This window comes from Oreochromis aureus, linkage group 3 (assembly GCF_013358895.1).
Source record: "Oreochromis aureus strain Israel breed Guangdong linkage group 3, ZZ_aureus, whole genome shotgun sequence".
NCBI lineage: Eukaryota > Metazoa > Chordata > Actinopteri > Cichliformes > Cichlidae > Oreochromis > Oreochromis aureus.
This window is the reverse complement of record NC_052944.1, coordinates 73,856,892-73,872,468: the sequence shown is the minus strand read 5'-3', so window position 1 is coordinate 73,872,468 and position 15,577 is coordinate 73,856,892. Positions and strand designations below refer to the sequence as shown.

At 40.0% G+C, this 15,577-nt stretch overlaps 1 protein-coding gene across 1 annotated transcript; it reads left to right on the top strand.

Moving 5' to 3' along the window:
• Window positions 1–382: 382 nt before the first annotated feature.
• Window positions 383–11,124, top strand: LOC120434289. Its single transcript, XM_039602081.1, has 7 exons — window positions 383–393; window positions 3,049–3,127; window positions 3,471–3,672; window positions 5,414–5,609; window positions 5,703–5,858; window positions 7,410–7,456; window positions 11,084–11,124. Exons 1-7 carry the CDS (start codon window positions 383–385, stop codon window positions 11,122–11,124), a joined length of 732 nt encoding a protein of 243 aa, XP_039458015.1.
• The last annotated feature ends 4,453 nt before the right edge of the window (window positions 11,125–15,577 follow it).

Here is a 15,577-nt window from a genome sequence, read left to right as displayed (position 1 = left end):
AATCTGCCCTAACAAACATATAAAGCAAACGAGAAGATTCAATAAACTTACAGATTCACAACACAGGAGGTGAAGTTTAAACATGTATAGTCAGGTTTTATGTACAATGTTTTTTTCCTAACTGACTGCGCCTTCTGCTTCCCTGCTGCATTGCGACCACAGATTCCAAAATAAGATACAGATGCTGACTGCATAGGAAATTTTTTTTAACTAAATCACTCTCTTTTTTAATATAAATAATTGCAGATGAAATATGACATTTTTATCACTAAATTATTATGAACCATTTTCAACCTTTTACTTGGGACAGAACATGCATCACTGATGCCATTACTACTTTTTATCAGTCACTTCAGTTTCAAAGAGCATAACAACATCGGAAATGGAAGGGAAGTAAGTCTTTGAGACTCCCTGGGACGATGTCCTCATTTCGACCTTTCTGACTTTCCCATTGCTGCTTGGAATGACTGTGATGATGCCCATTGTCATTTCTGGGTTCTTGATTGTTCCAATGACACAATGTGTTATTGTGTTATTGTTGTTTTTTTAAACACACCGCAATGTTCGGCTGAACATTGCGGTGTGTTTCATGCCACTTGCCCCTTGATTAGAGGGTGCTGAGATAATATTTTCTGCAGCGACTCCAGAATCCATTGGCGAGTGCCTGCACTTGTTTACCATTGGTTATTGAGCAAGTCTTTTTCACAAGAGAAGGAATGTGCTGATTTTGGATCAATATCAAACAGCAGGAATGGTGAGGAAGGCTCTGTTAGGCCATTATGGTACAAAGCACCTCATGTGTCAGATGGGTGTGTTTGTTTTATAAGTGCATAGAATCCAATATTTATTGAGTTAACCCAATCATCCTTTCTCAGAAACCCCCCATATGGGAGGCATGTGGGTAGTTGAAACTGCTGGCGTGGAGACAATTGACATCCCAAGCTCCACACTTGCTGCGATGAAGTTTGTGCCCCTGCCTGATCACATTTCTTTTGCTGGGCCTCTTATTGCAAACAATTTGGTTATTGCATTTATGCAGCTGCAAGTGTCCATAGATTTAATGACTTCTATGTGTACACCTCTTGTAGTCATACATGTAAGCGTAGAGAGGAATTTACACTCAGGTGTTTCAGGTGTTGCTGGATGGGGGAGGATAAATATTTTTGTGAGCGTGACTCCACGTGAGCGCTGCTTTGATGTCCGGATGGAATTTTATGTTTGTTTGTTTGTTTTTTCCAGACAGAGAACCAGTTTTCATAACTGGTGATATGTGTTTTTAATTCAATTCAGTTTTATTTATATAGTGCCAAATCACAACAACAGTCACGTTGTTATGAGTTCAAAATATTGGGGATGGATACAAGAGAAAAACCACAATAACGACACTGGTCCGGCCGGGTCAAGATGAACAATGATTTTAATGAACACACGTGTGGGAGAACAACACTGCACGCAGGCAGCTGAAGGCCTCAAAATGGTGGAGTATCGCTCAAACTCTTATAGCCTCTAGCGGCCCCCACCTAATCATAAAACATAAACATTCACACTCTTTTCTCACACGGCGCCTAAGCTGCGACCTTGGCTCCCTGTTTATCTCCTCCTGCTGAGATGGTGCAGAAAACCTCTCCGGTATGTTCTGTTCTCTTCTAATCAGACAAATAAGATCATGACTCTCTGAAAACAGTATTTCCTATAACTCAGCAGTATAATGCATCATAAAACAATATCATTCATCCACAATAAATCAGCAGTCTAATGTAATGCAAATCAGTTTAACAAATGTAATAGTTATCACCTTCTTCTAATTCAGGAGAATAATGCAAACTAAAACTACATAATATTTCACAATCTTTAATTAGGGCTATAACATGGCCTTGTAATAAAGTGTGTCTCTTTATGCTTGTAATAATCTGAATACGGTATGTAATATTGAATAAATGTTGTTTAATCAACTATCACTACTTAAAACTTAACAAAAGATATAACTGAAGAAAAGATATAAAGAATAACATGATATCAGTGTTTTTGTAGGCGTGTGCGGCCTTCCAGCTTGAAGTCACTTTACACAATAGATCAGCCTGACATCGCGCTGACTGTAGCTTTTAACCCTTAATTAACTTCAGCACAATTCTATAATGAGCATGACACTGCAATGTGTATGAAGATGATCATGGTTACCCCTGTAACGAAAGATTATATGATTATTCTGATACCTGTAAATAGAGGATTAACATGAGGTTATAACAATCACTGTAATACAAACTTTAATGTAATACCCATAGCTTCAGTAAATGTTTTAAGGCAATGCTTGTAATATGATTCTGATGCAATAATAATGCTGAGGCTAAGATAACAGTAAAACAACTCTTATTCTATCCTACAACGTCAATGCACTTTATACTGTAGGGTAGACCCTACAATAATACATTTTTGTCTGGTTTTTTTTTTTTTGTGAAAATTTATCCATAAATTGAGAAGTAGGATGAACAATACAAGACTGAACTCTAGTTTCAGTAAACTGTGTACTAACAGAAACAACCAGTGAGTGGCACAGCTGATGACAGGAGGAAGTAAAAGCAAGACATGAAATAAAACCAGCCTTCAAAGTAAAACAGGAAATAAATAACAGAACCTTTCACTGACCAGAAAAACAACTCAATAGAGTGCCACATAAAAGCAGAACACAGCAAATACTGATGGATTAAACATGAAAGAAATCACCTCAAAATAGCAAGTTAAGTTTAATAAAAACCAGCAAAGCAACCTTATCACACACCAAAAACTCCACAGAATTTTGGAGAGAAAAAAGAGAACAAGACATTAAAAAACAAACAACAAACCTAAAGTTAAAATACTAGAATCATGATAAAATGGGGAAAAAAAAGTTCTAAATCGACATGCACAGAAATCTTAATGAAAATTAAAAATGATGACTTGTTTTATGTATACTGATGAGATACACCAAAAACATCTATGTGTACTTTAATTTATGTGTGTCTTCCTGTGAACAGAATCAGTGTGATCTAATTCTTCATGATTCCTCCACAGAGTGGACCAGGAGAGCTCAGAGGATCCCAGTGGTCAGTCTGCCCAGAAGCATGAAACACAACTGGACTCCATATTTATGGTCTGTACATGTACAACAACTACTCGTACATGTATTCTGTTCACAGTCCTCTCTGTGCTGCTCTTTATAGACCAGTGGATTGTCAGTATGTCCAACATTCAAATTCAAATTGTATTTGTCACACACACAACCATACACAGTATGACATGAGGTGAAATGCTTGTAGCTGTGCAATGCAATGCCCGACCCTTAAATGACAGTGATTTTACAGTATTTACAAATTAGGGTTACAACATTTACAGATTTAAATTAGAAATTTAATGTAAAAATGTGCAAATAGCACAAAGAGATTATAAATTATGGATCTGATGTTTTGGGACATTCATAAAGTATTCTGTTCCAGGTGCGGGAGGACAAAATCATCACTTTTGTGAAAAACGAGCTGAAGAAGATGCAAAATGTTCTGAATCCAGATTACCCAGAATGCTTAGAGAGTCAGAGGGAGGATGATGAACAGATGAGCAGCAGAGAGGCATTTGTGAAGATCACACTGGACTTTATGAGGAGAATGAATCAGGAGGAGCTGGCTGACCATCTGCAGAGCAGTAAGAGGATTTCTAAAGGATTTTAACTGCTGAATAAATGGGACATTGAGTAATGTCATAACAGAGGGAATTAAGATTGAATTTGCATTTGATAAAACATGAATTCACATTATACATTTTGTTCTTTCTTTTCCTTCCCATTCAGAGCAGCTTTCTGGTATTGGTCAACGTAAACTTAAATCTACTCTGAAGAACAAGTTCCAGTGTGTGTTTGAGGGGATCGCTAAAGCAGGAAACCCAACCCTTCTGAATCAGATCTACACTGAGCTCTGCATCACAGAGGGAGGGACTGCAGAGGTCAATGATGAACATGAAGTCAGACAGATTGAAGCAGCATCCAGGAAACAAGACATACCAGAAATGATAATCAAACAAGAAGACATTTTTAAAGCCTCACCTGGAAGAGATGAACCAATCAGAACAGTGCTGACAAAGGGAGTGGCTGGCATTGGGAAAACAGTCTTAACACAGAAATACACCCTGGACTGGGCTGAAGACAAAGCCAACCAGGACATCCATTTCATATTTCCATTCACTTTCAGAGAGCTGAATGTGCTGAAAGAGGAAAAGTTCAGCTTGGTGGAACTTGTTCATCACTTCTTTACTGAAACCAAAGAAGCAGGAATCTGCAGCTTTGAAGACTTCCAGGTTGTGTTCATCTTTGATGGTCTGGATGAGTGTCGACTTCCTCTGGACTTCCACAAAACTATGAGCCTAACTGACCCTAGAAAGTCCACCTCAGTGGATGTGCTGCTGATAAACCTCATCAGGGGGGAACTGCTTCCCTCTGCTCGTCTCTGGATAACCACACGACCTGCAGCAGCCAATCAGATCCCTCCTGACTGTGTTGGCATGGTGACAGAGGTCAGAGGGTTCACTGACCCACAGAAGGAGGAGTACTTCAGGAAGAGATTCAGAGATGAGGGGCAGGCCAGCAGGATCATCTCCCACATCAAGACATCACGAAGCCTCCACATCATGTGCCACATCCCAGTCTTCTGCTGGATCACTGCTACAGTTCTGGAGGATGAGCTGAAAACCAGAGATGAAGAAGAGCTACCCAAGACCCTGACTGAGATGTACATCCACTTCCTGGTGGTTCAGGCCAAAGTGAAAAAGGTCAAGTATGATGAAGGCGCTGAGACAGATCCACACTGGAGTCCAGAGAGCAGGAAGATGATGGAGTCTCTGGGAAAACTGGCTTTTGTTCAGCTGCAGAAAGGAAACCTGATCTTCTATGAATCAGACCTGACAGAGTGTGGCATCGATATCACAGCAGCCTCAGTGTACTCAGGAGTGTTCACACAGATCTTTATAGAGGAGAGAGGACTGTACCAGGACAAGGTGTTCTGCTTCATCCATCTGAGTGTTCAGGAGTTTCTGGCTGCTCTTCATGTCCATCTGACCTTCATCAACTCTGGACTCAATCTGCTGGAACAAACAACCTCCTGGTGGCCATCTTTAAGTAAACCAGGCCTACCATCACTCCACCAGAGTGCTGTGAATAAGGCCTTACAGAGTCCAAATGGACACCTGGACTTGTTCCTCCGCTTCCTCCTGGGTCTTTCACTGCAGACCAATCAGACTCTCGTACAAGGTCTGGTGACACAGACAAGAAGTAGTTCACAGACCAATCAGGAAACAGTCCAGTACATCAAGAAGAAGCTCAGTGAGAATCTGTCTGCAGAGCAAACCATTAATCTGTTCCACTGTCTGAATGAACTGAATGATCATTCTCTAGTGGAGGAGATCCAGCAGTCCCTGACATCAGGAAGTCTCTCCACAGATAAACTGTCTCCTGCTCAGTGGTCAGCTCTGGCCTTCATCTTACTGTCATCAGAAAAAGATCTGGATGAGTTTGACCTGAAGAAATACTCTGTTTCAGAGGAGGTTCTTCTGCGGCTGCTGCCAGTGGTCAAAGCCTCCAACAAAGCTCTGTAAGCTATATGCCACTGTAGTGAAAGCTGTTACCTGTGGGTAATGTGGACAATAAGTATTTTTTCTCTTATTTGCTCTCATTGTGTTTTCAGACTGCGTGATTGTAACCTCTCAGAGAGAAGCTGTAAAGCTCTGTCCTCAGCTCTCAGCTCCCCGTCCTGTAACCTGAGAGAGCTGGACCTGAGTAACAACAACTTGAATGATGCAGGACTAAATATGCTGAAGAGTCCAGACTCTACAATTATCAGGTCAGATCAAGTGATGCTTTGATTCTTTTAGAAAATGAATAATAAGATTATTTCTTTCAGTCACACAAAATTATTCATTTATTGGCATTTTTAACATATATTTTAACTTTCTACAATTTTTTAAAAATTACTGTCCAACAACACTGAAAATGTTGATCAAATGTAACCATAACATCAGATACATATATTAGCAAAGTGTTGAGCAACACAGCTCTCAGTAGTGGTAAATGTATGACATTAAGAATACTACATAAGCAAATTATCAAAACATGTCAGGTGGTTTGGGAGCAAATTTTTTTTAACTGACTGTTGTTGTGACATTATATCAATAATATATTAGATTGAATTGAATCTCCATACAGATGAATAACTCATCTTAAATAACCTCAACCTTAAAAACCTTAATAAGACAGACTAATTTGGGCTCTGGCTGCAGTGGTGTGAATGTTTCACCCTCCACTATGGTGATGAGAGAGCTGAACATGTCTTTACTAATAGATCTGTGTTCAATCTCACCAGTCTTTAAAAAAAAAAAAAGATAATGGATACAATGAGCAGAAATGTGCTTCCACCAAAGGGTGACTAGCCTCTGCTTTAGACATTTTTTACATTATTTTTTTGTAGTTGTTTGCATTTTGTGGGTTAAGGTGTTTTGTAAAACTGCAAATAATAACTAAAAGGGGACTTTATTAATAATAAATAAATTATTATAGTAGAATTAGTAAATGATGCCTGCCATACTGCTCTATGAGGCAGTATCAGAGCTGTGCTTGACTCAAGCGCCTACTCAGCTTAGTGGTAATGATACCTGAAAGGGGCTTTCATGCCATGGAGAGGTAGTTAATTGGCATTTGTTTAATTGTGGTTTGCCCTTTCTCTTTGAGTTGTCAGTAATGTGACAGTAAGTCAGAATGGACATAATCTTAATGACAAATACATATTCAGACTTTCAGAGGACAGAACGAGGCTGAAAGGTGACTCTCAGTGAAGTCAGCTGACAGCAGAACGATTCATTGCACTAACACGATGATCAGTGTTTGCTGAGGAAATACACTGATCCTTTAATAGTTTCTAATTAAAATATATATTCAAAAACAAACATATGGTCCACTATATGTGACAGAGGCAGAAATTTCTCTGTGTACATGTGGAGAAATCTGCTGTTAAATCAGAACATGAGCAGGTTTCAGGAGGCATTAAAACATATGAAAACAACACTGAACTCTCTCAGAGGTCAGAGGTCATGCACAGTAACCAAACTGACACCAATTGGAGAAAAACAGCTGGCAGCAAAGGCAGGGAGGTGTCTTTTCCAGCTAAACAGAAGAGAAATAAAAGATAATGAAGGTCAGTTTAAATCAGTCATAATTCATTCAATACAGTGGTGTACTGACAGATCCAGGATCAGTCTAAACCATCAGCAGTTTGATCCACGTACGGAGTGAAGTTGGACTGTGTCCATATCAGTGTCTAACAGTCTGTGTATGAGAGCCATGCAATGTCCATGTGTGCATGCTGACTGTTCTGGTCTGACCCCCCTCCTCCTTTCAGGGAGGGGCCTGCTGGAGTCCGATGGTTGAGGCCAGGTCTGAGGACGTGTAAGTGTGTTTTTAATGTGATTGATGAAAACAAAGCAGCACACATTCAACCATCTTCATCATTCTGATGTCACGAGTCTTCATCAAAGTGTCAATCAATGAACAGATGATGGATCAATAACTGCAGCTGGATTGTGTTTGTTCTCTCCATCAGATTTCTGTCAACTCACAATCGACAAAAACACAGTACACACAAACCTCAAACTGTCTGACAACAACAGCAAGGTGACACGTGTGGAGGAGGTTCAGTCATATCCTGATCATCCAGACAGATTTGATGTTCTTCCTCAGCTGCTGTGTACAAATGGTCTGACTGGTCGCTGTTACTGGGAGGTCGAGTGGAGAGGAAGGGTTGATATATCAGTGAGTTACAGAGGAATCAGAAGGAAAGGAAACAGTACTGACTGTATGTTTGGATTCAATGATCAGTCCTGGAGTCTGTGCTGCTTCGATGATGGTCCTCAATTTGCCAGACACAATCATATGGAAACATCCATCATCTCCTCCTCCTGTCTCTCTAACAGAGTAGCAGTGTATGTGGACTGTCCTGCTGGCACTGTGTCTTTCTACAGAGTCTCCTCTGACATTCTGATCCACCTCCACACCTTCAACACCAAATTCACTGAACCTCTTTATCCTGGATTTACACTCCAGGCTTCTTTTGAGGGATCAGAAGTTCAATATGGTTCAGTGCATCTGACGATCGGGCCATCGTGGCTGAAGGGTTGGGATTTCGTCTGGTAATCAGAAGGTTGCCGGTTCGAGCCCTGGGTTGGACAGTCTTGGTCATTGTGTCCTTGGGCAAGACACTTCACCTGTTGCCTTCTGGTGGTGGTCAGAGGGCCCGGCGGTGCCAGTGTCCGGCCTCTGTCAGTGCGCCCCAGGGTGGCTGTGGCTACAATGTAGCTTGGGTGGATGATTGGATGTGTAAAGCGCTATACAAATATAAGCCATTCTCACACATAGAGAAACGACTGTTGAACAGATAGTTGAGTGTGTACGTCTCTTTCACCCAGAAACATGTTTTCAGATTCATGGATTCAGTCAATTGATGTTTTCCACTGTTCTAAATGATTCCTTGTAAACTTCTTCCTCTTCAGTCCTTTAAAGATGGAAGCTACGATTATTCCAGGATCCACATATATTTTTTTCTATTTTTGCCATTTAATATAATCATTGTTATATATAATAGTGAATGATAGCTAAAGATTTTAGATGTGTAGACAGTGTAGAAGCTCCAAGGTGAAGAAACACTAAGTCCGATGATAAAATGGGTGCTTAGGACCACTTGAGACAAAACAATATCTGGCATCTTAATCAGGGTTTCATTTAACAGTCACTAAGACGACAGGCTATTAGGTGAGAGGTAAGAGAATAGCAAAAATCATTTAGTACATGTGTAGTAGGAGACTTCATTTTGTAGGTGATGCTCCCCTGGATTGGATGAAGTTTAGTGCTGAGAGGCTGGGACCTGAAGCACCAACAAAGGGAGAATTAAGTTTAAACAATGATCTCATAAGTTTTCACCAGTCAGATAGATGTGTGTCTGTTTCTCTGAAGCTCTGCTCACAACCAGCTCCTCTGCATTTTCAACAAGTCTAAGCTCTTTAAAATTAACCTAAATGTTTGATTTCTCTTTCTTAATGTGATTTTCCAAATTCTCCATATGCTCTTACTGTTTCACTCATTTGAAAATGTTTCAGCCATATAAGCTGAAAATAGTGACTCAATTGTTTTTTTTTTTTTAATGCAGTTATAACCAGAATATGATTGTATTGAGGGATCACAGTGCTTGTGTCTTATCTAATAAGCAGCAAACGCTTCAATCCCAGTCTTATGTTTTTCCCATGTTGAACAACATGGTGCAGGCTGTTGGTAACAGCTTGGTTATAAAACTCGTAGAAACATGTAAATATGTGTGTAGCACATAGAACTGCATATGTTGCCTATCACTGTTGTCTATCTAGTTGGCAATGAAATAAAAATAATAAAAACCATCATAAGAAGCTGAACATTAGATATCATACAAAAAACTACTGCAGACAAAGCAGTGATTTGCAGTCACATTCAAGGTAAAATCCTACAGAGAAGACAGATCAAACTCTGAAACTGGAAACTTTCCTGTTTTTAAACACGCGTTTGAAATTTGATGGCAGTGAAATGTTTAAAACGAGCAGGGAAACTGGAAAAGTTGCTCAGGTGTCACAAACAGCTCAGCCAGTGAGCTCTGCTCTCTGTAGCCTCCTTCAGGCTGTTTCACTTTTCATCTCTCCTGTCAAATCAAAAAGTTCACAGAGTCAAATTTAGTTTGAAAGTGAAAACAAAGAAATCCCAAATTTACATTTTAATGAATAAAATGACTTTAATAAAGTCTTTCAGCTGTTTTCTTCTTTATAATTTTAGTAGGAATTTTTTTTTTTTTTGACAAATAAAACAACATCCAACGAGTTCAGCCACTGCTGAACTGTGGTTATATTTTGTATGCAGGCAAAACAAGTCCAATGTCCAAAAACATTGCGTTTGAAGGTTACTTAATCAGTTTGGCAAGGAATGGCAAAGATCAATTTTTGTTGCTTCCTGCTGCTTCTTCTGATCTTATTTAAAATGTAGTAAAACTGGGAGATGAAAAAGTGTCATTGAAAAAGAATTATTTACTAAACACACGTAAATCTAATATTTTATGTTCAAATAAACCCGAAAAATAGGCTCACGTCATCGAAGAAGACTATGAGGAAGAAGAGAAGGACAGGGGACTGATGGAAGGAAACAGGATTGAAGGAGGTGAGATTAAGGAAAATAAAGATAAAAGGAAAGGGGAGAACAGGAAGTAAAAAAAGAAAGGGAGGACAGAGGAGACGATAATTGAGTAAAGGAGAAAATAAAGGCTTTAAGGAGGTAGGAAGGAGGTGGCTCCTCTCCATGAAAGGAAGGCGAGGGCTTTCAGGCGTTCCGGTCCTTCATCTCACAGGAACGTCTGCTTCTCGTTAAGGTGGAGAAACACCTCTGAGATTCAGCCACTGTAATGGGAGTGATGATGAGGATGTTCAATAGTCTCAGTCTCGGAGGAAGTCTAAGACTGGAGGTGGTCCTGCTGTAGAACAGCTTGGTATCAAAATAGTGCTCCCAGCAGCCCTCGAACTGGAGACTGTCATGATAGAAAACCATTGTTCCATGATAATTACATAATTTCACTCACAAAACTACATTTTCAACAACAGAGTCTGAATGAAGTTCAGGTGTTGGACGGGTGGTTTCAGCTTTGTTCTCAGTCTTTACTGCATCAATCAAATAATAATTGTCTTCACTCTGCTGACCCCTGACAAGAGATTCAACCCCCATTATGAGCACCTTCTACAGAGGCACCATTGAGAGTGTCCTCACCAGCTGCATCACTGTGTGGTATGACTCCTGCACTGGCAGTATGGACAATGATCATTTGGAAATGCTTAAAATGGATCATTTACTGTGAGGTGTGGTTGGGGTTTGGACAATGGTTATGCTTTTGTAACTGAGGTATGGACAGCTACACACTGAGGCTTTGAGCCTGCCAGTATAAATATACACAGTATACTGTCATCACTACAATATACATGTTTTACATACTCCTTTTGTTGTTGACATTTACAGGCTGTGTGCAAAATGCCACACTCTTCAAACTGAGGCGTTGAGCCTCAGTCCTGCCTGTTCACATTTTATTCTGTAAAAACTACATTGTCACTGCTTTTATGACCTTTTTAGTGGGGAGAACATAGCTAGGATTTACTGATTTAATAAATCTTTTAAATCCTTTGTCCTCCACAATGCTAAATGGCTGGGAGTCCTCAGTCACCATGTTAACCAGGGTTTCATCTATTTGAGATTGTTCTCCTGAGGAAAGACAATAAAAACAAAGCACAAATATAAATATCACACACATAACTTATTACAGTTGTATAATATTGTTCTATCATTTAGTAAGATTACTGCATGCTATATTATCATGGCATTTGATGGCTCACCTGGTCTTGCTCCACAATCAGTGTTCCCCTTATTCTCATGCAAAGCTCTGTAGTGCCTGAGCATGGATGAGGTGTTGTTGTTATATCCCAGCTCCCTGGCACATAGCAAACACTTCACCTTGTACAAAAGTAAAGACAGCTTAACATCAATTTTATTGCACCATCAGTATTATGAAAATACATCATCTGTAGAAATGTACATACCTTGTTGGGAGGAATAAGATCAAAATGTTCCCACACAGGGGAGGACATCCTCCTCTTCTTAGCTGGCTCCATCCTCTCCTGACTTTCTCTCCTCACTCTCCTAAACCTCCAAACTCTCTCCAAACTCTCACTAACCGCAACTCTCCATCAAACACTCACATTTTGAATGAAGTCGACCCCTGAGCCACGGTCGCCCCGTGACTCAGGGGGTTGGGAAGGGCACCTGTAACCGGAAGGTCGCCGGTTCGATCCCCGGCCTCTCTGTACTGGTGGGGCCGATGGCGCGATATGGCAGCCTCGCTTCTGTCAGTCTGCCCCAGGGCAGCTGTGGCTACAACCGTAGCTTGCCTCCACCAGTGTATGAATGTGAGCGTGAATGAATAATGTCATTGTAAAGCGCTTTGGGTGCATTGAAAAGCGCTATATAAATCCAATGCATTATTATTATTATTAAGTCTGAGGGTTTTATGTCGCTGTCATAGCTCGCAGCATAGTTCGAACCACTTCATGAACCAGTCACGTGGTACAGCCGGGCAGAGAGGCTTCGGACGTCATCATTTTCAGCTCCTCCCATAAATGAAGCAAGCCTCGATATGCCCATCGCGGAAACGCCCCCTCCATTACTCGACACAACCTTCGAAGCCTCGACCGTCACATCACTAATCGGTAAGCATGAGAGCAGAAGCAGGAAATGTGAAGCCGAGGCAAGGTGGGTGTTAACACAACAGTCTTGTTTTCCTGTCAGCCTCTAAGTCAGGGAAGTCTTATGGAAGAGGAAACGAGCTTTATTGGTCATATATACAATCGTACAGAGTTGCGGGCGAAGCCTGCAAGGCTTGGATGTTTGGCATGGAGGGCTTAGCCAGGACTTGTGATTTCCGCTCCACAGGTGTCTGGTCTTTCAACTACTACTTCTCAACTACTTCAACTACTCTGTCCAGCTGCTGCGCAGTATAGTTCACCGAATTTACGAGGTGCACTAAAAGCATGATGAATCTCAAGCGCATATTGAACCGTAGCCTACATAACCATACAGGTACAAAAAGGAAGAGAAGTGAGGCGCGCCAAAATAAAAGCAGGATATTGTGGGTGTGGCGCTTCGTCTAAGGAGCTTGGAAAGAAAAGTGTCTGGGCTTCTTTAGGTTGCTTGACGACCCTTCAGCTTCTTCAGTTCTAGGGTGGCACTTCATTTTCTTCCTGTTTGTTTGACTTAACAGACTTGCTTGTACTGGCGCTTTGTTCTGAGTTCACCGTCAGTGTTTGTGGTTTGCTTCTCAGATTCATGATGAGTGTTCCTGTAGAGGAAGAGACAGATAAACCAGAGTCTGCAGGGTCTAGCAGTCTGCCCATAAAGAGTGAACAGTCCAAAGGAAATTTACTAACCTTCAGTATTGAACCTGGATCTGGAGACAAAAGGTAAGAGAACTACTGCTAACTCCTTTACGATTTATGTTCATTATTGTGTGGATGCTTTAAGCATCCACACTATTGAGTTCCTGTTTCTCTTTATTCTTTATACTTTATTATTCTAGTTGCCACTTTTTGTACGTTTTTTGGCACTTAACTACTTTAACAATTTTCAGCCGATTTTCACCGTTCAAATTTTAAACTATTCTGCTATTTCTGCTAATGATGGCTATGACTTTTGGTATTTTATGCTATTATACTTTTTAAAATATTAAGCTTTTTTCCTTTAATTTGTCCCATTGAAATGAATGGGAAACTTCCACAATTCTGCTAAAACTTGCTTATTTTTGAAACTTAACTACATTCTCATACTTTCGCCTAGAACAACCATTCAAATTTTAAAATGTTCACAAATTATTGGGCTATTCATGAATGATTCAGCTTTTTCATATCTGTTACCGTTTTCATCTTATCCTCTTTAAGTTTTGAGTTTCATTTTGTGATTTTCACAAAATACATGCGTTATTATGGTTGCTATGCACTTGGCTTCCAGTGTGCCACTGTAGGTTTCGCAGTCTTCTCTTCATGTCCGAACAACTTCTTGCTACTTGCTCAATTTTCACTCAACTTCCACAAATTATACATCAAAACGTAGGTATTTTTGCTGGCTTTCAGAAAATGTCACCATCATTGTTGTGAGATTTATAGAATTTTGGCAAATCTCCTCAGACCAACACAAAAGTCGGAAAACTCTCCATAGAAAGTCAATGGAGAGTTTGTTCAAAATCATCGCTTGATTTCTGTAATGACAGGCATATTCGAATCGTCATATCTCCTTAACGAGCGAAGTTAAAACATGAGGCTTGTCCCGTATATCTTCAGACACTCCTGACGCTCACAATTCAAGAATTTTTTTCTCACCTATTACCGTTCTGAAATGAGTTAGACTTGTTTGAGGGTAGGAAATTCGTCCTTCGCTCAGATTTCTTCAGATTTCAAACTCTGAAATGAACAACTTTTTCTCTCGTCATATCTTTTTTTTTGGATTTCCACAGAGACCTGAAAATTTCCATGACTGTTCACCAAAGCCTGCTGTCTCTTACGGTGAAAGAATGATATCGATACTCCAAATAGATTTAGAGTTAGAAAGCGTTGTTTGAGGGCAAGTCAAGGCAGTTTTCGCTTGCCTCTACTCAGTTATGGTGCATTACAAGTCAAATATCTTCAATAATTCATATTTTAATGATAAATTGTCAACACTTGAAGATTCCCCATCTCTTCTGAACAAAACGGTGTAAGAATGACCGTTCTAGCCCCTACGGTTAGGAAATTATGGCCATTTGTTTGAGAGGAATCCTCACTATGAGAAATAGACTGCAAAAATCCTGCCTCTCTCTGTTCTGAGTGTGTAAAACGGCTGCACCTGTTTTGGCGGGAAAAAGTACACAGCCTCTCTGATTGGTGGATTCAAATTTAGCAGCTCCCAGGCTGCTTGAATGACCTAGAAACTTGCTCCTCTCTCCTGTGTGTGTGTGTGTGTGTGTGTGTGTGTGTGTGTGTGTGTGTGTGTGTGTGTGTGTGTGAGAGAGAGAGAGAGAGGGCGAGACAGAGTTTTTATGGGAGCATCTTATTGTATGATTTAAATTCAATATATTTAGACTGGTTGACTGAATTTGATCCTGTGTGTGTCTCTCTGTGCATGTGTGTTTCCATATGTGTCCATATTTGTGATTGTGTGACTGTTACACTTTTTTTCTGAGTTTTTTTTTCATTTAACAAGTACATTTGAAGGACCCTTAGCATGTTCAGCATTTTTTCAGCTGTCCATTTTGCTTTTCCAATTTTTCTGTTTAAGTTATTACTATTGTGCTGAATCATACTATTTCTGCTATTTTATAAGATTTGTGCTAAATATAGTATTTCTGCCCAATATAGTATTTCTGATTAATTATAGTTTTTCTACCAAATCATATTACAGTATTTTTGCTTTTTATAGGATTTTTATAGGATATTTATATTGCTTAATATAGTATTTCTGCTTTTTATAGGATTTGTGCTTAATATAGTATTTCTGCTTTTTATAGGATTTGTGCTTAATATAGTATTTCTGCTAAATGTAGTATTTATGCTTAATCACACTATTACTATATATTTCTGCCAGCTCCCCAGCCAATCATATCTGAGGTCTGCCGTTTCTTCTCTCGTCATATCTCAGCGACGGATGTACAAAGAGCAATGAAAATCGCAGTCAAAGTACACCAAAGTCCGCTGATTCACCCAGTACAAGAATTATGCTTCTAGTCCACCTAGTTTTTGAGTTACACGACGTTTTGTAACTCCAAAAACGCGCTCTTTGCCTCTCACTGCGATCTAATTCTGACTGCTCATCACCCTGTTTCCCAAGAGCCCACTGTCTTTCCCAGTGGCGCAGCTGGTAATGACACAGGTCTGCAACACAAAGGTCGGGGTTCAACTCCACCTTGGACAATATGTTTTTTTGCCCTACAAATTA